The sequence below is a fragment of the Phacochoerus africanus genome, chromosome 4 (assembly GCF_016906955.1).
Source record: "Phacochoerus africanus isolate WHEZ1 chromosome 4, ROS_Pafr_v1, whole genome shotgun sequence".
NCBI classification, from domain to species: domain Eukaryota; kingdom Metazoa; phylum Chordata; class Mammalia; order Artiodactyla; family Suidae; genus Phacochoerus; species Phacochoerus africanus.
In genome coordinates, this window is record NC_062547.1 from 57,122,636 (window position 1) to 57,148,910 (window position 26,275).

General features: G+C 35.0%; 1 protein-coding gene across 1 annotated transcript; it reads right to left on the reverse strand.

Moving 5' to 3' along the window:
* Nucleotides 1-16,835: 16,835 nt before the first annotated feature.
* LOC125124575 (olfactory receptor 2W3-like) lies at nucleotides 16,836-17,783 on the reverse strand. Its single transcript, XM_047774642.1, has one exon. It carries the CDS (start codon nucleotides 17,781-17,783, stop codon nucleotides 16,836-16,838), a length of 948 nt encoding a protein of 315 aa, XP_047630598.1.
* Nucleotides 17,784-26,275: the final 8,492 nt, after the last annotated feature.

Genomic DNA, 26,275 nt, shown 5'->3' on the forward strand with positions numbered 1-26,275 from the left:
AACAATCAGCCCCAAATCCAAATTATGGTAGTATCAGGAGGAGAGAGAAAGAAAGCAGCAGAAAGATTACTCAAGTATATAATGTATAAACATTTTTCAAACATGGGAGTGGAGATATATATATAGATCCAGAAAGTCCCAAAGACATCAATGACTTCCCTTCTTCTTGAATCATACCCTAATATACAGGTAGGACTTTCTTACAGCAATCCTGTACATACATAAAAGCTGCATTTTAAATATGAGAAAAAAGTTACTTTTGCCAATACTGTTTTTGTGTTGTTTCTTTTCCTTTTTTTTTTTTTTTTGACTGCTGGTGTAATTGCAGTGATAGCTTCACGGATTTGTTCATGGATTTGTTTTTCATTTTATTACAATGATCCTTAAGCTTTATTAAAATGATCCTTAAGCTAATATCATGAAACAGGATGTAACTTTAGCTGCAGACCTCAATGGCAACTGTCAAGCAACTAACCTTTATGCTATAATGTCATGACTGTTCTCTGCTACTTAAGAGCACTTCCAGCCTCATTAGCGGCAATTTGACTGGGTACCTTGGTATTGTTTAAGGTTTCCACTATTGAACTAAACATGAAAATACATGAGAACCAAGAAAGATTACTTTTTTACTTTAATACGATTTACTGCAGATTAAAACTGCTCAGGTCAATATTATTAGTGTCACATGATGTGGGAAACCTGGACAGCTGCATGCAAATCAATGAAACTAGAACACACCGTCACACCATGCACAATAATAAACTCAAAATAGCTGAAAGACTTAAATATGACAAGACACCATCAAACTTCTGGAAGAGAACAGAGGCAAAACATTCTCTGACATCAACCTTATGAACATTTTCTCAGGTCAGACTCCCAAAGCAACAGAAATAAAAGCAAAAATAAACCAATGGGACCTTATCAAACTGACAAGTTTTGCACAGCAAAGGAAACCAAAAAGCAACCAAAAAGACAACTTACAGAATGGGAGAAAATAGTTTCAACTGATGCAACTGACGAGGGCTTTATCTCTAGAATATACAAGCAACTTATACAACTCAAGAGCAAAAAAACCAACAAACCAATGGAAAAATGGGCAAAAGACCTGAATAGATATTTCTCCAAGGAAGATATTCTGGTGGTCAACAAGCACATGAAACAATGCTCAACATCACTGGTTATTAGAGAAATGCAAATAAAAACTACTATGAGATACCACTTCGCCTCAGTCAGAATGGCCATCATTAATAAGTCCACAAATAACAAATGCTGGAGGGGGTGTGGAGAAAAGGGAATCCTCCTGCACTGTTAATTGGAATGTGAGCTAATATGACCACTGTGGAGAACAGTATGGAGGTACCTTAGAAATCTATATGTATAATTACCATATGACACAGCAATACCACTCTTGGGCATTTTTCCAGAAAAAAACTTTCCTTGTAAAAGACACATGCACCTGCATGTTCACTGCAGCTCTATTCACAATAGACAAGACATGGAAACCACTCAAATGTCCATCGATGACTGACTGGATTAGGAAGAGGTGGTATATGTACACAATGGAATACTACTCAGCCACGAAAAAGAATGAAATAATGCTATTTGCAGCACCATGAATGGAACTAGAGACTCTCATCCTGAGTGAAGTATGTCAGAAAGAGACAAATAAATACCATATGATAGCACTCATATCTGGTATCTACTATACAGCACAAAAGAACCTTTCCACAGAAAAGAAAATCATGAACTTGGAGAGTAGACTTGTGGTTGCCTGGGTAGGGGGGTGGGAGTGGAAGGGATTGGGAGCTTGGGTCTAATGGATGAAAAATATTGTTTTTGGAATGGATTAACAATGAAAATCCTGCTGTGTAGCACTGAGAACTGTATCTAGATACTTACAATGGAGCATGACAATGGGAGGAAAAATTATGTATATATTTATCCGTAGCTGGGTCCACATGCTGTACAGTGGAAAATAAAAAGTGTGTTGGGAAATATAAGAATAAAAAATAAATTTAAAAAGAAAAAAAAATTGACTTAGGGACAAAAACAAAAAATAAAAAGAAAATATTGAAACACTTAGGCTCACTGCAGTATCTATGGAGGTATCTACAATATTATTACAGTAGTACAGTATATACTATGGTTAATTTTATGCAGTTATATGTTAGTACAACATCATTATATTTTTTTATATTTCTCTTAACTACAAATGACACTGTATGTTTAGATAAATTTTAACTGTTTATAATAAATTTGTTTTAGGTTTTATAATAGTAATTCATAAAATAGACTAGTATCTGCATTTACTTTGTGCCTTCATGACATACCTAAATTTTTCTCTTTTCCTGAGGTTTCTAAGCTATGCATTTTTTTCTGCAAGTTATTTTCAAATTGTCACAAATCCCTCAGAATTTTCTAATGTATTTATTGAAAAAAAATGTGTAATTGAACTCACTCATTTCAAATCCATATTGTTCAAGGATCAAGTACATATGAATGATGATTTATATACACACTAAAGAAAATAACATGTTATATAGTAAAATCAAAATTATAAGAGCAATTTTCACATAGTGTACAAAGCACTATGCAAGTAGTAGCAAATTAAGAATGTCCTTCAAATACTCTCATATTTCTTCACCATTCTTCCTTCAAACAAGAGCCACTAACTACATTTACTTATAAAAGGTAATTATTTGAGCATGTTTTTGAAATGATATAATGCAATCATATTGTGTGTTCTTTATTGTATTTGCTTTCAGTTAACATTATGTTTGTGAGATTTATCTGCAAAGTTATAGTTAGTAATAGTTCATTCAATTTCTTTAGGATAGTCATTTCTAAGAGTAAATATGATTTCTTTATGCATTCTACCTTTGATGGGAATTTGAGTTATTTCCTTTGGGGAAATTACTATGGTTTCTGTAAACATCCTATTATTTGTCTTGTGAACATATATGAATGCATTTTTGATGAGGGATATTTAGGATGGAATTCTTTGGTCTTATATTATATGTAGAATATAATTCAATAAAAAATCCTACTATATGATCATAAAACCAAATTACAAAAATGAGAATTATAAACTTTATAATTTAATGTGAAATTTAAATTAATATCAAATAACTGCATTAAAATCATCAAAACCCTAGGACTAAATAAAAATAAAGGCAAGATCATCTTAAAAAATCAATGTGGTTGAAAAATTAAAGGAGGAATATATATTACCCATGACTAAGATTAAAAAAAACAGTAAAATTGTCCTCAAATTATTACATAGTCATATATTATCCCCATTAAATTTCCATCAGTTTATCTGTGTGTGTTTTTAAGATTTTTATTTTTTTCCATTATAGTTGATTTAGAGTGTTCTGTCGATTTATACTGTACAGCAAAGTGACCCAGTCATACATATATACATACATTCCTTTTCTCACATTATTCTCCATAATGTTCCAGCATAAGTGACTAGATATAGTTCCCTGTGCTATACATTAAGATCAAAATACAGTAATTTGCATCTATTAATCCCAAACTCCCAGTCCATCCCACTCTCTCCCCCTCCCACTTGGAAACCACAAGTCTCTTCTCCAAGTCCATGAGTTTCTTTTCTATGGAAGAGTTCATTTGTGTCGTATATTAGATTCCAGACATAAATGATATCACATGGTATTTGTCTTTATCTTTCTGAACTTACTTCACTTAGTCTCTAGATACATCCATGTTGCACAAATGGCATCATTTTGTTCTTTTCTGTAGCTGAGTAATATTCCATTATGCATACCATTTTATTAATTTTATTAATCCATTCATCTGTTAATGGACATTTAGGTTGTTTCCATGTCTTGGCTATTGTGAATAGTGCTGCAATGAACACGCATGTGCATGTGTCTTTTTCAATGAAAGTTTTGTCCAGATATATGCCCAAGAGTGGGAGTGCTGGGTCATATGGTAGCTATATATTTAGTTTTCTGATGTACCTCTATATTGTTTTCTATAGTGTGTGTACCCATTTACATTCCCACCAACAGCATAGGAGGGTTCATAGAGGGAAACTACCTCAGCATAATAAAAGGTGTATATGACAAATCCACAGCTAACATTATTCTTAAAGGGAAAAACTGAAAGCTTTTTTGCTAAGATCAGGAACAAGACAAGAATGCCCACTTTAACCAATACTATTCAACATAATTTTGAAAGTCCTAGCAATAGCAATTTGAGATGAAAAAGAAAGAAAATGACTCTAAATTGCAAAAAAAAGAAGTAAAACTATCACTGTTTGCATATGAAGTAATACTATACATACTATACATAAAAAAATCCTAAAACACTACCCAAAAAGATCTACAATTCATCAATGAATTTGATAAAGCTGAAGGATACAAAGTTAATACAAAAATCTATTCTATTTCTATATACTAACAATTAAATAACAGAAAGATAAATTGGGAAAACCATCCCATTTACCATCACATCAAAAGGAAAAAAAAATACCTATGACTAAACCTACTTAAAGAAACACAAACCTGTATTCTGAAACTCTAAGGCGCTAATGAAAGAAATCAAAGGTGACACAAGCATATGGAAAACTATGCCATGCTCATGAATTGGAAGAATCAATTTTGTGAAAATGAAGATTGTACACAGGACAATCTACAGATTTAATGCAATCCCTATCAAATTACCAAACACAATATTCACAAAACTTGAACAAAATATTTTACAATTTGTGTGGAAATACAAAAGAACATGTATAGACAAAGCAATACTGAAGAAAAGCAACAAAAACAAAACCAAACTGGAACTGGATAAACCAGACTTCCCAACTTCAGACTACAAAGCTACAGGCATCAAAAGAGTATGGTACTAGCACAAAAACAAATATATAGATCAATGGAACAGGATGGAAAACCCAGTTAATCTTTGGAAGAGTGGGCAAGAATATAATAAGGGAAAAAGACATTCTCTTCAGCAAGTGGTGTTGGCAAAACTGGACAGCTGCCTGAAAATCAATAAAACTAGAACATGCCCACACAACATGAACAAAAATAAACTCAAAATGGCTTAAAGACTTAAACATAAGACAAGATGTCATAAAAATCCCAGAAGAGAACATAGGCAAAACATTCTCTGACATCAACTGTACAAATATTTTCTTAGGTCATGCAGGGAGCCGAGAAGATGCAAAGAGCCAAGGAAGGGAGCTTGCCTGAACAGCTTGATTCCGAGGGCAAGCTCCTGATCAAAAAAAGGGGCCTGTCTGAATGGTGCAATTCTGAGAGCAGAATCCCAAACAAGGGGATACCTGCCTGTATGGTGCAATTCGGAGGACAGGCCCTAGAAGACAATAAGTCTCACCTGCTGACCTTGGTGGGGAACTAAATTTTCCAGGAAACAATTTCCATTTTGCATTGCTGAGTGTGGATTGCTCCATGGATGACTTAGTCTTTTCTGTTATTTACTTGTTATTCAGTTTTTTCCTCAGTCTTTCCTGATTATTTACTTTTTTTTTTTTGTCTTTTTGTCTTTACGTGAGCCACTCCCACGGCATATGGAGGTTCCCAGGCTAGGGGTCTAATCGGAACTGTAGCTGCCAGCCTACGCCAGAGCCACAGCAACTCAGGATCCGAGCCGTGTCTGCAATCTACACCACAGCTCACGGCAACGCCGGATCGTTAACCCACTGAGCAAGGGCAGGGACCGAACCCGCAACCTCATGGTTCCTAGTCGGATTCGTTAACCACTGCGCCATGACAGGAACTCCGTATTTACTTATTATTTTTATTTTCCTTTCTTATTTTCCTTTCTTATTTTCCTGTGGTGATTTGTGATTTAACAAAATTACAACAATAATATAATAAGAATTTCATCCTGAAGGACTTTCTCCTATTCAAATCCAATTTAATTAAAAACATAGTGTTTATCTACTAACTAGTTATACAGTAAACTTTAGAGTTAGGATTTTAATGAGGTTCATAGAAGTTAGACATATATTATTTTTGATCATAGACACCTAGCTATGAGTTACAGAATGTTTTAAGTAATAGCTAGTTAAGTTGGTTTATATTTTCTCATACTGTCTCCCTGCCATAATACTTTAAAGATAAGCACTAGTCTAAAATCAAGATTTGTGAATGCCAAATTCTTGTGTCTGTGACCTCTTCAACTTGTAAAGATTGACTGGCCATGGGATGATTTGTACTGAGTCTCCTCCTTTCCACATGAGGTATCATACCTAATTGCCCTTAAAGTGTACTCACTAAATTTATTTAAGATAATGATCTTAGAACATAATGTATACTGGTGTACCATGTAAAAGTTAACCGATGTACTTTTAACACTATGATGTAATCTGTAGTTAGAAACTGTCTATATAATCAAACACTTATGCCAATAAAATTTGAGCAGTTCAGTACTCTGAAAGAAGGGACAAAGAGACTATCTGTTGCATACACCGATGCTGTCCATCTCCTTCAGAGAAAATGTACACTCCCTGGCAGTCAGAGCTGGACTCTGGCAAGGTCAGCCTCCCAAAGCAATGGAAATAAAAACAAAAATAAATCAATGGGACCTAATCTAATTTATAAGATTTTGCACAGTGAATAAAACCATTAAAAAACCCAACAACTATGAAATAGGAGAAAATAGTTTTAAATGATGCAACTGACAAGGGCTTTATCTTTAAAATATACAAACATATACAACTCAATAGCAAAGTATCCAACAACCCAATTGAAAAGTGGTCAAAGGACCTGAATAGACATTTCTCCAAAGATGATATACAGATGGCCAACAAGCACATGAAAAAATGTGCAAAATCACTGATTATTAGAGAAATGCAAATCAAAACTACAATGAGGTACCACCTCACACCAGTCAGAGTGGACATAATTATAAGTCAACAAACAACAAATGCTAGAGATGGTGTAGAGAAAATGGAAACCTCCTACACTATTGTTGGAAAAGTAAATTAGTATAACCACTTGGGAAATAGTATGGAGTTACCTCCAAAAACTAAATATAGAACTACCATATGACCCAGCAATCCCACTCTTGGGCATATATCTGGACAAAATTTTCATTGAAAAAGACACATGCACACGCATGTTCACTGCAGCACTATTCACAATAGCCAAGACATGAAAACAACCTAAATGTTCATTGACAGATGAATGGATTAAGAAAAGTGGTATATATACACAATGGAATACTACTCAGCCAGAAAAAGAAGAAAATAATGCCATTTGCACCAACATGTTTGTAACTAGAGATTATCATACAGCCTAGCATACTCTACCCAGCAAGAATATTATTTAAAATAGAAGGAAAAATAAAGAATAAAGAATTTCTTCAAAAAATAAAAGCTAAAAGAGTATGGCAATACAAACCCATTCTAAAAGAAATAATGAAAGGGATTTTATAAATAAAAAACAAGTAAGAAGAAATAGGATGGCGGAAATCACAATTGGAAAGCAGTCACAAAAAAATACAGAATACAATACTTAAAAAAAAAAACTATTGTGAAAGTTTTGTTTTGTCTTTTTAGGGCTGCACCTGAGGCACATGGATGTTCCCAGGCTAGGGGTTGAATTGGAGCTGTAGCCACCTGCCACAGCCACAGCCACAGCAACACCAGATCCTTAACCCACTGAGCGAGGCCAGGGATCAAACCCGCGATATTGTGAAAGTGATGATAAACACAAGGAACAGCAAAATGACAAACATAAAGATGTTAAAAAAGGACTTCAAAATCACAGAATGTGGGAAAGGAAAGTAAGAAAATCTAGATTCCTTTTTTTTTTTTTAATAATGTGTTTGAGCCTATATGACCATCAGGCTACAGCAAGCAGATATAAGAAGGGGATAACAAAAAACAGGGACACCACAAATCAAAACCAAACATTAGGAGTTCCCATTGTGGCACAGTGGTTAATGAATCTGACTAGGAACCATGAGGTTTCGGGTTTGATCCCTGGCCTCACTCAGTGGGTTAAGGATCCGGTATTGCCATGAGCTGTGGTGTAGGTAGCTGATGTGGCTTGGATCTGGCATTGTTGTAACTCTGGCGTAGGCCAGTGGCTACAGCTCCAATTAGACCCCCAGCCTGGAAACCTCCATATGCCACTGGTGTGGCCCTAGAAAAGAAAAGACAAAAAAAAAATTACATTTACAAAAACAAAAAAAGAAAAGTACACAAGAATAAAATGACTGGAAATCATCCAATAACAACAAAAAAGAAAGGAACAAAGGTGTAACATAGAATCAACTAGAAAATAAGTTTTAAAATGGCAGTATATACATATTTATCAATAATTACCTTAAATGTCAATGGACTGAATGCTCCAATCAAAAGACATAGAGTGACAAATTGGATAAAAAAGAAAAAACCTTCAATCTACTGTCTACAAGAAACTCTCAACTTAGGGCAAAGGACACATATAGATTGAAAGTGAGGGGATGGGAAAAGATATTTCATGACAATGGGCAAGACTGGAAAGCAGGGATTGCAATAATCATATCAGACAAAATAGACTTAAAAATGAAGGCCATAAAGAAAGACATAGAATGACACTATTTAATGATAAAAGGATTCATACAAAAAGAGGATATTACAATTGTCAAAATATATGCCCTTAAAGTAGGATCACCCAGATATATACAACAAATACTAATAGACATGAAAGGAGAAACTGATGGAAATAGAATAATAGTAGTAGATTGTAACACCCCAATCACATCAATGAACATATTCTCTAGACAGAAATAAATAATTCAACAGAAATCTTAAATAACACAATACAAAATTAGACTTAATCAACATTTTCAGGATATTACACCCCCCAAATAATAATGTATATTCTTTTAAGGTGCACATGGAACATTCTCAAGGTTTGACCACATACTGGGGCAAAAAACTAACCTCAACAATTTAAGAGGATAGAAATTATTTCAAGTATCATCTCTGACAACAACTGCATGAAACTAGAAATCAACCACAGGAAAAGAAATGAGAAAAAACTGATATGTGGAGACTAAACAACATGCTACTAAGAAACCAATGGATCAATGAGGAAAACAGGAAGGAACCTAAAAAATACCTCAAGACAAATGATAATGAAGACACAACCACTCAAAATCTATGGGATGCCACAAAAACAGTGCTCAGTGGGAATTTCATAGCAATACAGGCATTCCTCAAAAATGAAGAAAAATCTCAAATCGACAACTTAACCTACCACCTAAAAGAAATAGAAAAGAAGAACTAACAAAATCTAAAGTCAACAGAAGGAAGGAAATCATAAATATCAAAGAGGAAATCAATAAAATAGAGATTCAAAAGCAATAGAAAATAAATAAAACCAAGAGCTGGTTCTTTGAAAAGGTAACCAAATTAACAAACCTCTGGGCAGACTAATCCTGCTGTGTAGCACTGAAAACTATGTCTAGTCACTTATGATGGAGCATGATAATGTAAGAAAAAAGAATGTATACATGTATGTGTAGTTGGTCACAATGCTATAGAGTAGAAAATTGACAGAACACTGTAAACAAGCTATAATGGAAAAAATAAAAATCATTATTAAAAAAAGAGGAGAGAAAAAATTCAAATAAATGAAAAAGGAGAAATATCAATGGATACTTCAGAAATACAAAAAAAACTTGAGAATACTATGAAAAATTAACTATAGGTCAAACAAATTTGACAACTTAGAAGTAATGGGCAAGTTTCTAGAGACTTTCAGCCTGCCAAAATTGAATCAAGAAGAAAAAGATCAACCAAACAAACCAATCAATAGAAATTGAATATGTAAAAAAAACACATCCTATGAACAAAAATCAAGGACCAGATAGCTTCACAGGTGAATTCTATCAAAATGCAAAGAGGAACTTATACCCATACTTCTTAAACTTTTCCAAAAAGTTAAAGAAGAGGGAACACTCCCAAAGGCATTCTATGAAGCCACCATCATCCTAATACCAAAACCAAAGTTACTACCAAAAAAGAAAATTATAGGTCAATATCTCTGATGAATATAAACATAGAAATTCTCAACAAAGCTTTAGTCAACTGTGTCCAACAACATATAAAAAAGATCATACACCACGACCAAGTGGGATTCTTCCCAGGCACAAGGGTGGTTCGACATATGCAAATCAATCAACGTCATACACCACATTAACAAAAGAAAAGTCAAAACCACATGATAATCTCAATAGATGCAGAAAAATTTTTGACAAAGTCCAACATCCATTCATGATCAAAACTCTTACCAGAGTGGGTATAGATGGAACATATCTTAACATAATAAAAGTCATTTTTGACAAACCCAGAGCAAATGTAATACTCAATGGACAAAAGCTGAAAGCCTTCCCACTAAAATCTGGAACAAGACAAGGATGCCCACTTTCACCCTTTTATTCAACATAGTATTGGAAGTCCTAGTCACAGCAATCAGGCAAATAAAAGAAAAGAAATACAATGTATCCAAATTGGAAGAGAAGAAGTAAAATTGTCACTGTATGCAGATGACATGATACTCTATATAGAAAATCCTAAGGACTCAAACCAAAAACTACTTGAATTAGCAAATTCAGCAAAGTAGCAGGATGTAAGATTAACATTCAGAAATCAGTCACATTACTGTATGCTAACAATGAAATACTAGAAAAGGAATACAAAATACAATGCCTTTTAAAATTGCACCCAAAAAAATCAAATTCCTAGGAATAAAACTGACCAAGGAGGTGAAAGACTTATATGCTGAGAACTGTAAAACATTAATAAAGGAAATTAAAGAGAATTCGAAGAAATGGGAAGATATTCCATGCTCCTGAGTTGGAAAAATTAATATTGTAAAAATGCCAATTTTACTATCCAAATCTACAGATTCAGTGCAATCCCTATCAAATTACCTATGATATTTTTCACAGAATTAGAACAAACAATCCAAAATTTTATATAGAACCATAAAAGATCCAGAATTGCCAAAGGAATCTACAAAGACAAACCTACAGAATTGCCAAAGACAACGTACCGAATGGGAGAAAATTGTTTCAAATGATGCAAATATACCAACAAATTAAACTCGATGGCAAAAAATCCCCAACAACCCAATTGAAGAATAGACAAAAAACCTGAATAGTCATTTTTCCAAAGAAGGTATACAGATGGCCAACAAGCACATGAAAAAATACGGAACATCCCTGATTATTAGAGAAATGCAAATCCAAAACTAACATGAGATACCACCTCACACCAGTCAGAATGGCCATCATTAATAAGTCCACTAATAACAAATGCTGGAGGGGATGTGGAGAAAAGGGAACCCTGCTGCACTGTTGGTGGGAATGTAAGCTGGTAAAACCACTATGGAGAACAGTATGGATGTACCTTAGAAATCTATACATAGAACTCCCATATGACCCAGCAATCCTATTCTTGAGCATATATCCAGACAAAATTTTCCTTAAAAAACACATGCACCCACATGTTCATTGTAGCAGTATTCACAATAGCCAAGACATGGAAACAACCCAAATGTCCATCAACAGATGATTGGATTAGGAAGAGGTGGTATATATACACAATGGAATACTACTCAGCCACCAAAAAAGCAAAATAATGCCATTTGCAGCAACATGGATGGAACTAGAGACTCTAAGTGAAGTAAGTCAGAAAGAGAAAGACAAATACCCTATGATTTTACTTATATATGGAATCTAATATATGCCGCAAATGAACCTTTCCACAGGGGCAAAAAAAAAAAAAAAACAACTCATATACTTGGAGAACAGTTTTGTGGTTTCCAAGTGGGAGGGGAGGGAGGGAGATGGACTGGGAATTTGGGGTTAATAGAGGCAAACTATTGCATTTGGAGTGGATAAGCAATGAGACCCTGCTGTATAGCACAGGGAAATACATATAGTCACATGTGATGGAACAGGATAGAGGATAAAATGAGAAAAATAATGGTCACTTTGCTGTGCAGTAGAAATTGACAGAACACTGTAAACCAATTATAATGGGAAATATTAATAAAAATAAATAAAATAAAATAATAAAATAAATTAAAGTAAAATAAAAAAGAAAATATGCCTCAAATGATCCTATCTACAAAACAGGAGACCAAGGACATGAAAGCAGACTTGTGTTTGCCAGGGGGGGGAGGTGGAAGTGGGGAGGGAGTGGAAGGGATGGAAATTTGGAGTTGGTAGATGCAAAATATTACATGTGGAATGGATAAGCCACAGGGTCCTACTGCATAGCACAGGGGACTTTGTCCACTATCTTGGGTTAGAACATGATGGAAAATAGTATTTATTTATTTATTTATTCATTTTTGCTTTTTAGGGCTGCACCCGCAGCACATGGAGGGTCCCAGGCAAGGGGTCTAATCCGAGCTACAGCTTCCAACCTATGACACAGCCACAGCAATGCCAGATCTGAGCTGCATCTGCAACCTACACCACAGCTCACAGCAATGCTGGATCCTTAACGCACTGAGCAAGTCCAGGCATCCAACCCCCAAACTCATGGTTCCTAGTCGAATTCGTCTCTGCTGTGCCATGACAGGAACTCTGGAAGATAGTATTTAAAAAAGAATATATATATGGCTGGGTCACTTTGCTATACAGCAGTAATTGAAGGAAAACTGTAAATCAACTATATTTTAATAAAAATGAATTCAAATATATGTGCTTGTGTGAGGCACAATAGAATAGAACCACAGTGAGAAATAGATGAATACACTAATGATGGAAATTTTAACATGTCTGTCTTAGAAACTGATAGGTCCAGCAGGCCCAGTAAGGAATTATTTGAACTCCACGACATCATCAATCATTAGGGTATAATGGAGTTTTACAGATTTCTTCATACAACGACAGCAGAATACACATTTTTTACAAGCTTATATGAAACATGAACCAAGATAGACCACTTTCTGGAATGTAAAACACACATAAGCTAAATAAAAAATAGTGCACATTAAATGCAAAGTAAGGAAAAGAAAATACATAATTAGTGCCAGAGCTAAAGTCAATAAATTCAGAATTAAATAATCAATAGAAGACATCAGTAGCCAAAATCTGGTTCTTTGAAGAAATTGATAAAATTGATCAGCATCTAGTCAGGTTAACTACAAAAAAAATTAGATATTATACATATTCTTAATATCAGAAATGAAAGAATATAGGGCATCACTACAGATTCTACATACATTAAAAGAATAATAGATTACTATGAACAACTATGTGCTCACAAATTTAATAACTTAGATGAAATACACCAATTTATTAAAAGTTACAGTTTTCAAAACTCACAAAACAAGATGTTGACAGTCTGAATAGCCTTATCTTTATTAAGATAATAATAAATAACTTTCCAAACTGGAAAGGCATCAGGCCTGGACAGGTCCCAGGGGAATTCTTTCACTCTTTTAAGGAATAAATCATACAAACACTCTAAAATTTCTTTCAGAAGATAAAAGCAGAGATGATGTGTCCTACCTCATTCTATGAGGTTAGAATTACCCTAATACCAAAACCAAACAAAATTCTACAATCATCTTTTGGACCTTGGATAAAGTTGTGGCTACACAGAATTGTAATCTAAACCTATCTCTAGATATATTGATTGAATTAGTATCTACTGGGATGTCATTATTAGTTAGTTTCCTTCACCTTCCACAAGCTAATTCCAATGGAGGGCTTCTGCTCTACAGCTTATAATAGTACCCTTTAGAAATAGAATTCAGGTCTACCTACTTCTGACAACTGACCTTATAGGAGAATAATCCCCATTATTAGTAGATAGTAAACAAATACTCAGCTAAAATAACTAACCTTTCTTGATCTCTCTCTAGCTTGATACAACCAATTTGGAGATTTGGGGTGAGTTTTGCCAGAAAGTGTTCTGAATGAGTTATTTTGTCATGTATCCTCACCCATGAGAACTAAAGTATCCTTGCCTTGATTTATCTCTGTGTTCGTTTCAAAAGTTCCTGGTTTTTGACAGAGGTTTTGCAGCTGTGTTTTAAGAGATCCATGGTGGACAACGAGCTCTGACTTGACAACTGCCTACACAGATGAGAACTGGAGGTATCCAAAAGTTACTTTTGCTTCATTACCATGTTAGGATTTCTGCCCAAGGATGGAGGGGCGGTTGCATTCTGCTAGGCACAATTTGTGCTTTGTGCAAAGAAACGTGGAAGACTGCATTATGCCCCAGCTGTATAATGGTAATTTCTGGCTGAGAACAAGTATGTAGAAATGTTGGAACCAGAAGGCTCATGACTAAGATTCCTGAAACACCACCATATTACCTCACTAACAAATAATCAGAAGAAAGACATATATCCTGAAGCTTTCATCCCTAAATGTTGACTTTAAAGAGGCTTCCCTGGAGTTACTGTCATGACGCAGCAGAAATGAATCCAACTAGGAACCATGAGGTTGTGGGTTCAATCCCTGGACTTGCTCAGTGGGTTAAGGATCTGGCATTGCCTTGAGCTATGGTGTGAGTTGCAGACATGGCTTGGATCCTGAGTTGCTGTGGTGTGGCGTAGGCCAGCAGCTGTAGCTCCAATTCAACCCCTAGCCTGGGAACCTCCATATGCCATGGGTGCAGCCCTAAAAGAAAAAAAAAAAAGGCTTCCCTGAAAGCTATCATGGAATTCAGGTCTTTTGAGCATGAGCCAGCGATATTCCTTGCTTGGTGCCTGCAATAAACAACACACTGTCCTTCACGACAATCTGGTATAATTAAATTGTCTCTGCTATTCAGCAGGCGACTGGACCCAAGTGTGTTTTGGTGACAGCTGGATGATTTCATTCACAATACTGGAGGCTGGGTTAATGGGAGAGGGCATATCTCTATGTCATCTGTTGTCATTTGGTACTGTGGTCTGAACATCTTGACTAAGAACATAAATCCCAAGAGAACAAAGATAATAACTAGTCACCTTTCAATGACCTTGGCCTAGAATTGGTATAGCATTGCCATATTCTGTTTGCCAAAGCAAATCACATGACCAGATGATATAGAAGGGCCTTCCTCTGGGTGGAAAGAGCATCCTGCATGTATAGAGTGGGAAGAATTGGAATGGTTATCTTTGCAAACAATTTATTCACACTGCCAATTCTAATATGATTTTCTAGTCCCTTTTCCTCTGCCTTATTTCTAAATATTAGTTAATTTTATGATTCAGTATCAGTCCCTTTCTTTTTCCTTTCTTTTCCTTAATTTGGTTATTTTACTTCATTTATCTATTTCTACCCCATCTATCTATTTCTGATGCCTTTAAATAACTTCTTTATACTGGTGGATTCTGAATTAATTTTGCCAATCCTGCCTTTTCAACTGAGCTCCTGATATATATAACCACCTCATATATAATCATCTCATTTATATCCCCATTTAACTATTTATTATTTATTTAAAACAAATTGTCTAAAACTAAACATTTTAATCCCTATCTCAACTGCATATCTGCTTTTATTCCAGTCACTACCATTATAAAAAACTTTCCAATAACCAAATAATTGCTAAAATTACAAGCCCCCAGATTATTACTGATTCCTTATCTCTTCTCACCCCACAAATCCCATTATGACATACGCTTGGCTTGATCTCTAAAATATACCTCTGATGTATATTTCCTTTCTTTCCACTTAAGCTTTTTGGGAACCATCAACCATTGTTGCTTGATTTACTGTAGTAGGTTCTTTTGAGTCCACCTTTGTTCCATAACATCCATTCTATGAGTGAATAGAATGAATAGATGTGTAACATTGTAACTTTCTAGACAGTTTTCTTTATTTGAACTTAAAGTCCTACCCTTTAACTTTTCCTGTAAGACTTTCAATGCTCTGACTTTTTCTTAACTCTCTGCTAGTATCTCCACTTATTGTCAATGCTAGAATCTTACTGTATGCACAATGATCATTATTCTGCTCTCAATTCATGCCAAGCTTACTCTCACCTGAGAAAGTTTGAACTTGACATCTTTGCTCCTAGAATGATGGCCATTGGTCTTCCTTTTTGCCATCCATGTGCAGCTGAAATAGCTTATCAGATACCTTCCCAGAACATCTCACCTAAAAAAATTAATTGTTACTTTCCAACATATAACCATACTACTTGATGGCTTTATATTTTTATTGTAATTTATTATCACTGGCACATTGAATTTGCAAATTCAGGGACCTAGTCAGTCTTGATCAGATGTTTAATTCCAGAACCCAAAATAGTGCCTGGGAAAAAAGATGCATTCAATAACTACTGTTGAATAAACAAACCGGTTCAAAAAATAATATCCACGTTTTGTTAAAAGATTGTTTTTTGTTGTTTTTGGTTTTGTTGTAGGACAATGAAAGTAAGATATAAATTCTTGTTCCTGCTTATGAGCATACTATCAAGATTTATATAAACGAAAGATTAGATTCAAATATTCAATGTGCTCAAATGAAAACATTTCTGAAAATCTGGGTAAAATAAATTTCATTTCTACCTCAAATCTTTCCTTTTTAGAATGACTATAAAACATGGCTTTACTTACTATTTCTATCGTCTTAGAACAGTCTGTGAACCATTTAGATATTTGTGCATCAGCAATCGTCGATAGACCTTACTTTTAGAAGTCTTGCCTTTGGATTATTTGAATATAAGAATTGATATACTTCTACATAATTGTCACAAAAAAGTAGGGATGAGTCATGAAGTTTGCGATAAATTCCACCAAAACAGATGGCTGGTAATGCCATATGAAAATTACACATCCTAAATTTTGTAAGATTTTAACATAATGAGGTGTTCCTATCATTGTATTTAATTATAATTTCTTTTTTAAACTTAGATTTTCTAAAATCAATCTTCTCAATGACCCTTTAACTTCTTTGTTTCTGAGAGTGTAGATCAGGGGGTTCAGGAGTGGGGTGACAATGTTATAGAAGAGAGTGAGAAACTTGCCTTGGTCCTTGGAGGATCTGGTTCCTGGTTGCATGTACATGTATATGATGTTTCCATAGAAAAATGAGACCACCATAAGATGAGAACCACAGGTGCTGAAGGCTTTTTGCCTCCCCAAGGATGACTGGATACTTAATACAGCCCTCACAATGTAGACATAGGAGATCAGGATAAATACTAAGGGTGACAGCACAATACTCACAGCCAGAATAAAGGCAATACCCTCAACAACAGCTGTGTTAACACAGGCCATCTGTATCAGGGCAGGCATCTCACACAGGAAGTGGTCTATTTTGTGGTACCCACAACGGGGTAACCATAGAGTCATTGGAGACATAATCAAAGAGTTGGCCACACCACATCCCCAAGCAAGGGACACTAAACCCAAGCATAACTGTGGATTCATGGTCACCGTGTAGTGCAGGGGCTTGCAAACTGCAACAAACCGGTCATATGCCATGACAGCCAACAGTAGACATTCCACACCACCAAGACCCAGGAATAAGAAGAGCTGGATAGCACAGCCTGTGTAGCTAATAGTCTTGTCACGTCCACTCAGGTTATAGAGCAGCTGAGGGATGGAGCTGGTGGTGAAACTAAGGTCCAGAAAAGAGAGGTGAGTGAGGAAGAAGTACATGGGAGTGTGGAGGTGGGGGTCCAGCCGAGACACGAGGATGATGGTGGTGTTGCCCACAAGGGTCAGAAGATATGCAATCAAGATAATCAAAAAGAGGATTCTCTCCAGATGAGGGCGGTCAGAAAACCCCAAAAGGATGAAATTTCCCTGAGTGCTCTCATTGGTTCCATCCATCATTACTGTACCTCAAGACAATGGAGGATTGAAACAAAGAAAGAAAAAGGTAATATACAGTCACCAGCTATTCTGTATGTCTATCACGCTAATAATACTTCAGACTTCTGTTGAAAATATGTGTAGCTATGTATGTTCAAACTTAGTAGCTTAAAAATAGATATAGATAGAAATGTTTATAATTTACACATAATAAATCTATTTAAAAAACCCAAAAACCTGAATATCATTTTAAAAAGAACAAAAAATTAGTGAAAATTAAAAATAAAACATTTTTAATGGGAATGAAAGAATAAACAAAGAAAATACAAAATACACTGGGGAAATTTTCCTAAAAATAAAAAAAGGACAATAATTCAGAATATGTAAATATCTTAAAAAACATTAAGGATTTTTTTTTTTCTGTGTCCATGGCATTCAGAATTTCCAGGCCAGGGACTGAAACTGCACCAGAGCAGTGACCAAAGCCGTAGCAGTGACAATGCCAGATCCTTAACCCGCTCCACCATCAGGGAATTCCAGGACATAATTTTTAAAACAGAGAATTTTTATAGTCTTCCTCTAGGTCTGGAATCTCCTGTACCAGGCTATATGCAAACACAAAAAACTTGCTCATTTTTACTACTATACAGAGAGAAATCTAGCCTATCATAATACAATTCTATTCACTTCCTTTCTTTTTCTGTGAATAAAATTTCTGAATGTTGCTGAGGATGGTTATAAGTGGTAAATAATTATTACCAGTCATTAATTCCTGATAAAATTCAACTAATTCCAAACTTCTGCCCCAAAATCTCAGGCTTGAGGGAACATATTTGGGGTTCTCTGGTCTCTGCGATTTTCAGTAATCAAGTCAAGATGTGAATTTACCCACCTGTTATAAACCACTACAGATCATAACTTCAGTTGTCATCCATGTCAATAGCTTAGAAACAATATATTACCTACCCTATATACTGTACTTTTCCTTGCCTATATACCACACTTTACGCATGGTAAGATACTGCCTTGTGAATATAATGTTCTTGAATTTCTCTCCCCTTCAATTTTTTAAACCAGGTTTTCAAAACTGGGAAAAGTTAGATGAAAAGTTACTCTTCTAATTTATGACATATTTTAAGTGAGATAATCATTCAAATATACCCTTATGTTTTTATTTTTAATCCTAGTGAAATGAGACATTAAGCCCTTAAACCATAGGAAGCTTGTTTTTTAGTATCTCTTTTCTTTCTTATCAATTTTCTTACCAGTTTTCTTCACCTTAGAGTAATCTTTGATGGTTTCCCATTTTCATTTTTTTGCTTCACTTGGCTACAAATCACACATTTTTCTAAGACATGGCCATTAGTTGAAACAGTAGTGGGTCATATTCCATCAATTGATACATTATATTTAAATCTCAAAGAGTATGGCTAAATTCGGCACATAATTGTAAATCAACTATATGTTAATAAAATTTTTTAAATAAAAAATTAAATAAATAAAACTTGAAGAGGATAAAATCATTTTTCCTGATTCAAGTTAATTTTTTATACATATCTGAAATTTTTTATATAAAATAGGTTTTGTAAGACTCCATATTACTAATATTTAACAAGAAAAGACTAGAGGACATAAAATTGTTCAGGTTTCAAAGAATAAAACCATAGAAGAGAAATGACAGAAAGTAGGTATAATAATTTGGAAGAACTTGACCAATTCTTTTTCTAATATGGTATGTGTAATTGTTGACCCTGTATGCTCAGGTATTATACCCTGGCCTTGGATTTGAGTCCACTTTCCTGGTGTCCTTCTTCTCCTCCTTTATCTTCTTCCAACTTTCCTCCTTCTGAAATTATCCTTGCCTTTGTTACTGACCTTCAACTGCTTTTCTGAATCATCACTCCCTTTCCAAAATGTTTAAATATTTCTTCTTCACTTGCTATTAACAAAATCCCAAACATATTAGCTTGGTATTAAAGAACTCTACAATTTGCACTAGCTTAAATTTAAGCTTAATTCCTCACTAAAATCCTAAATATCTTCTATTTCCCAATTACTTCTCTCTGGAGCTAAGCATTGCCAATGTATGTTGCTGTCTCCACTTATAATTCCCTTATGTGGTTTATCACACTGGGCAAAATTTACATTTTTTTAAATTTAATCTTCCTCTATGATGCTCCTATCATTCTTTATTTGTGTAATTCTCCTCTTCCGATAGCTGTTATTTATATATCCACCCCCCCTCAGATATCTATTTTCTTCCTATGATACCCTCTATTCATGTATCTAGGCATTTATTTCACCATACCTTGCATTATCCTTACTTTAATTATGACTATATCTTGTGAGGGTCCTTGAGTACAAGAACAGTATTAACTTATTTATTCTCTTTCTTACATTGCTATTGAACACTTACATAATAAGTGTACATTACATAATATCAAACTGATCTGACTTAGAACAAGTTACTTTGTGCCAGAAGACTCTCTACCTAACTCTTTGGACTAAATTCTGTGTCACAATTATCTTTATAATGATTATATAAAAAAATGCTATGTTTCACTGCTGTTCTTAGAACACAGCCTGGTGACACCACAGAAGTTGGTTCCTGGGGTGTGGCTATATATTGTATTAAACAAAAAGTTTTTTTGGTCTTTTAGGGCCACACCCATGGTATACATAAATCTCCAGAGTGGGGGTCAAATTGGAGCTGTAGCTATTGGTCTGTCCCACAGCCACAGAAACATAGGATCCAAGCTGTGTCTGAGAACTACACCACAACTCATGGAAATGCCAGATCCTTAACCTACTGAGTGAGGCCATGTATTGAACCCGTGTCCTCATGGATATTATTTGAGTTCTTTACCACTGATCCATGATGGGGACAACCAAATATATGTTTTGATTGTACATTCATTTGTATTACTCCAACTTTAAATCTCTTCCACCTCAATTTTGGACTTCCCTACATCTAGCTTTCCTCCTACAGCCAATTACATAACCTTGTTTTGGGCTTAAATGGGATGACATTGTTACTTGCCTGTATTTTGTTGTTGTTGTTGTTATTGCTCAAATTTTTCTCACCTCAAAAGCTTTCCTAGTTTCTCTCCATATCTCTACGTGTATGTTTATTTCAAGTTTAGTTCAAGCTCTTTTTTTTTTTTTTTCCTGCCAAGCACTTTCCTTTGAATAACTAATTGCTTTGGGTCAATGATATGTTGTAGCCATTTTGTTTGGTTGGTTTGCATACAACCGTCTATTATTTTATTCAAAATTTATTTTCTGCAGGTATCTTAGATAACTTCAATAGAAATGCATTTTAATCATTCAGTCTTATGTAGTTTTGTTTTCTATTCAACTTTGAATTTATCAATATTTAGCATGTGTTTATCTCCATTGTGCCTTAGCACCATTACATTAAATTTCTTAAGAGCCAATGCTTATTTTTTCCTCTATCTGCTTTCTCTGGAGGATTCAGGGGAAAAAAAAAGAATAAAAAAGATTTCTAATTAATGACTTTATAGACAAACTAAGAAGTTAAAAAACATTTGAAAAAATAAAACATGCAGACCCTTACTATTTTGGGTGGCATTTTGCCAAGTGCAGTAGAAAGTTGTCTGACCACAGAAATAGAAGAGCAGTCCATGGGAGAGGGAAATGAGAGAAGTTTCTCCTGAGCTTAATGGCTTCCTAGTTAACTCCAAGGGATCTCAATGGCCTTGAAGAGGAGGTTTTTATGGAGATGACATGGCAAGAATAGACTCTCTGGAGAGAGGGCTGGGGTGACAATGCAGGGAGGATTTGGAAGGAAAGGAAGTTTGAGGCCCCTGGGGGATTTCAAATCCTGGTGAATAATTAGTGTGTAAATTGGAAGTTCAGAGGCAGCAGTCACAAGGGGAAGTTTGTTATACTTCTGTGCTTTGATATAACCACTGTTTTTCCTCAATTTCTAATAGAAAACAAGGGAAACTGTTTTTTGTTTTCTTTTTTCTCTCTAGGAAATGTCCTTATTGCCTCCTTTTAGACAAAAAATGTAAAACTAACCCACAATGTCTATAAGCAATAATGAACCATTTAGTTTTTCTCTTTCCCAAGCAGTGTTTTACTGTCACAGACAAGCAAAAAGTAACTATAAGAAGTTATAGTACAGAATTCTCTCATTTCTCTACTTTCTTACCATAGGACTAGTTAAATTAGGGTTCAAGGGGAAGCTGAAACTCTTCCATAGAACCATTTATGTGAATGATGTAGCAGTCTATTTTCATAGACTGTGGTAAAGAATAAAAATAGTTGATTTTTAATCTCTCTGTCTTTCAAAGGGGAATATCAGCTCATATACATTAATATGTTAGCTCCAAAATTCACTGGGTAAATTTGAACTAACAATCTATTCTCTTATGAATTATCTCAATATGCAAAAATATTTCTAATTCTCTTTCAGAGTTTGTGAAAATGAGATTAAAGTGTTTTTTTTAAGGTGATGTATCAATCAATCTAGCAATTTTTGAAAATGAAATCATCAAACATATAACTTATTAAATTAACCAGGGAAATCACTCAAAATTTTCAGTTTGTAATTCTTTTGCTTTCAATCAAATGAAAGATACCATTGCTTCTTTTCTTCTCTTAGTTTAAAATACAGGGCTTATTAGGAGTGATGAATCATGCAAGAAATGCACTAATTTTGTGAGACAGAAGGAAGCAGGTGTAGACACTTTAATGAGTCCCAGTGCTAGCAATTCTTCTGCCAGAGAGAGTCTGAATGTTAATAATTCTAAACTTACACAGCACATTTTCTCTCTGAAGGTAGACTCTTAAATCAGTATCCCATTCAGGCTCACACATCACATTATATTCCTATTTCTGCAGGCTGGACTTCCTACAATGTGCAATAACTTAATTGAGAAATAATATAATTGTTGAATCATTAATTGAAACTAATCATGAAAATATTCAACATTTTTCATCTAGAAAATGCCATACCGTTTTCTTTACTTTGGTAGAGGAATGGTAGCAACATTGATAGCAGATATTAATATTATGTTAGAAAAACAATAAAACCTAGTATGAATAGGAAATATCAGAACACACAAAACTGGGGAATTTCACAAGAGGATTAATATATATAAGAGCAAAATAAACCAATCTGTATAAAGTGGGTAAGGAATGTATTATTTTGTTATTTTTATAACAGAGAGAAATAAGAAATTCTCATATTAGTATATTAAAATTTATATTTTTCCTGAAAGTTACACCTTGCATGTAAGAAATATGGAAAATACATATGGCACAATATGTTGTATTTTTTTGTGATGATTTTTACTTTTTTCCATTACATCCGATTTACAGCGTTCTGTCAATTTTCTACTGTATAGCAAGGTGACCCAGTCACACATACATGTGTACATTCCTTTTTCTCACATAATCATGCTCCATCATAAGTGACTAGTTATAGTTCCCAGTGCTATACAGCAGGATCTCATTGCTTATGCATTCTAAAGGCAATAGTTTGAATCTATTAACCCCAAATTCCCAGTCCACCCCAATCCATCCCCCTCTCCCTTGGCAACCACAAGTGTATTCTCCAAGTCCATGATTTTCTTTTCTGCGGAAAGGTTCATTTCTGTCATATATTAGATTCCAGACATAAGTGATATCATATGGTATTTGTCTTTCTCTTTCTGACTTACTTCACTTAGTATTAGAGTCTCTAGTTCCATCCGTGTTGCTGCAAATGGCATTATTTCGTTCTTTTTTATGGCAGAGTAGTATTCCATCGTGTATATGTATCACATCTTCTAAATCCATTCATTTGTTGATGGACATTTAGGTTGTTTCCATGTCTTGGCTATTATGAATAGAGCTGCAATGAATGTGCAAGTACATGTGTTTTTTTAAGGACAGTTTTGTCTGGATATATGCCCAAGAGCAGAATTGCTGGGTCATATGATAGTTCTATGTATAGTTTTCTAAGGTATCTACATACTCTTTTCCACAGTGGTTGTACCAATTTACATTCCCATTAAAATGAGGGTACCCTTTTCTCCACACCCTCTCCAGCATTTGTTATTTGTGGACTTATTAATGACAGCCATTCTGACTGTTGTGACATGGTACATCATAATAGATTTTATTTGCCTTACTCTAATAATCAGTGATGTTGAGCATTTTTTAAGGGTCTTGTTGGCCATCTGTATATCTTCTTTGGAAAAAATCTATTTAGGTCTTTTGCCCATGTTTCCATTGGGTTGTTGGCTTTTTTGCTGTTGAGTTGTATAAGTTGCTTGTATATTTTAGACATTAAGCCTTGTCAGTTGCATCATTTGACACTATTTTCTCCATTTTTGTAAGGTGTCTCTTTTTTTTTATGGTCACTTTTGCCATTCAAAAGCTTGTAAGTTTGATTAGGTCCCATTGGTTTATTTTTGCCTTTATTTCTGCTTCCCATTGGTTTATTTTTGCCTTTATTTCTGTTTTCTGCTTGACCTGAGAAAACATTTGTAAGGTTGATATCAGAGAATATTTTGCCCATGTTCTCTTCTGGGAGTTTGATGGTGTCTTGTCTTACATTTAAGTCTTTAAGCCATTTTGAGTTCATTTTTGTGCAAGGTGTGAGGATGTGTTCCAATTTCATTGATTTACATGCAGCTGTTCTGTTTTCCCAACAACACTTGGTGAAAAGACTGTCTTTTTCCAATTTTATATACTTGCCTCATTTGTCAAAGATTAAATGACTGTAGGTGTCTGGGTTTATTCCTGGGTTCTCTATTCTATTCCATCGGTCTGTATGTCTGTTTTGGTACCAGTACCATGCTGTCTTGGGTACTGTGGCTTTGTAATATTGCCTAAGGTCTGGGATAATTATGCCTCCTGAGCCATGATGTTGTGGGTTTGATCCCTGGCCTCGCTTAGTGGGTTAAGGATCAGGTATTGTTGTGAGCTGTTGTGTAGGTCAAAGACATGGCTCGGATCTGGCATTGCTGTGGCTGTGGCATAGGCTGGCAGCAACAGCTCCGATTAGACCCCTCACCTGGGAACCCCCATAGGCTGTGGATGTGGCCCTAAAAAGACAAAAAAGACCAAAAAATAAAATAAAATCTTAATGTTTGTCCTTTTGCTGTTCCTTATGTATATCATCACTTTTATAGTATTTTTTTTTCTATTGTTAGAGCTGTATGCTGGCTTATTGAAATGATTGCTTTCCAGTTGTGGTTTCCTACATCCTATTTCTTCTTACTTTCTTTTTTATTTAGAGAAGCCTTTCAGTATTTCTTTTAGAATGATTTTAGCATTGCTGTACTCTTTTGGCTTTTGTTTGTTGGAGAAATTCTTTATTTCCTCTTCTATTTTAAATGGTATTCTTGCTGGATAGAACATTCTAGGCTGCAAATTTTTTTCTGTCAGAACTTTGTCTTTATCTTGCCACTCTCTTCTGACCTGTAACATTTCTGTAGCAAAATCAGCTGATAGCCTGATGGGGGTTCGCTATGATTAATGCTTTGTTTTTCTCTTTCTGCCTTTAGAATCTGCTCTTTACTGTTAACTTTTGCCATTTTTATTATAACATGTCTTGGTGTGGGCCTGTTAGGGTTTAACTTGTTTGAGGCCCTCTGTGCTTCCTGTATCTTGATATCAGTCTCCTTTAGATTTGGAAAGTTTTCTGACATAATTTCTTCAAATATATTTTCAATCCCCTTTTCTTTTTCTTCTCCTTCTGGAATTTCTATTATGTGTAGATTGGCCTGCTTTATACTATCCCATATATCTCTTATGTTGCTTTTGTGTTTTTTCATCTGGTTTTCTGTCCTGATTGTGTAATTTCCATTATTCTATCTTCCACATCACTAATTCATTCCTCTGCATTATTCATTCTGCTCTTTTGTGCCTTTAGCCCTATTTGTGTCTTCGCAAATGAATTTTATAATTTTCTACGTTCCTCCTCATATTTTCTAGTTCCTTTCTAAAGGAATCTACATTTCTGTTCATATCTGCTCTTAATTCCTTGATATTCAGCCTTAATTCCTTCAGTATTTTCACTATCTCCCTTTTGAACTCAATGCCTGTCATAGGGCAGAGCTCTGTTTCATTGTTTGCTGCTTCATGTAAATTCTCCTGTTCCTTTAACTGGGAATGGTTTCTGAGCTTCTTCATTTTATGTTTTTCTTTTTCTGTGAGTTTAGGGAAGCCAAACTGTAGTCTTAGCAGGCTATTTTTATGCAAGAGCATCCCTTTGTATTTTGGGGGAGCTACTATTTATTTTTGGCATGGGAGTTTGGATATTTGCTGTCTCTGTTATCCCCAGAGTGCTGAGCATTTTTCCAGAGAGGAAGAGGCAATGGGTAGGGTAGTAATCAATGCCTGGTTGCTGTGCCCTTAACAGCAGCAAGGACCTGCCAGAATGTGGTACAAGCTACTCCTAGTTGCAAGGCCCTGGGAAGTGTTAATGAGCCTTAGGCAGATTTATGAGGTGTCCAGAGCTTTTGGTGTGTGGGTTCCCAGGCGAGTGAGAA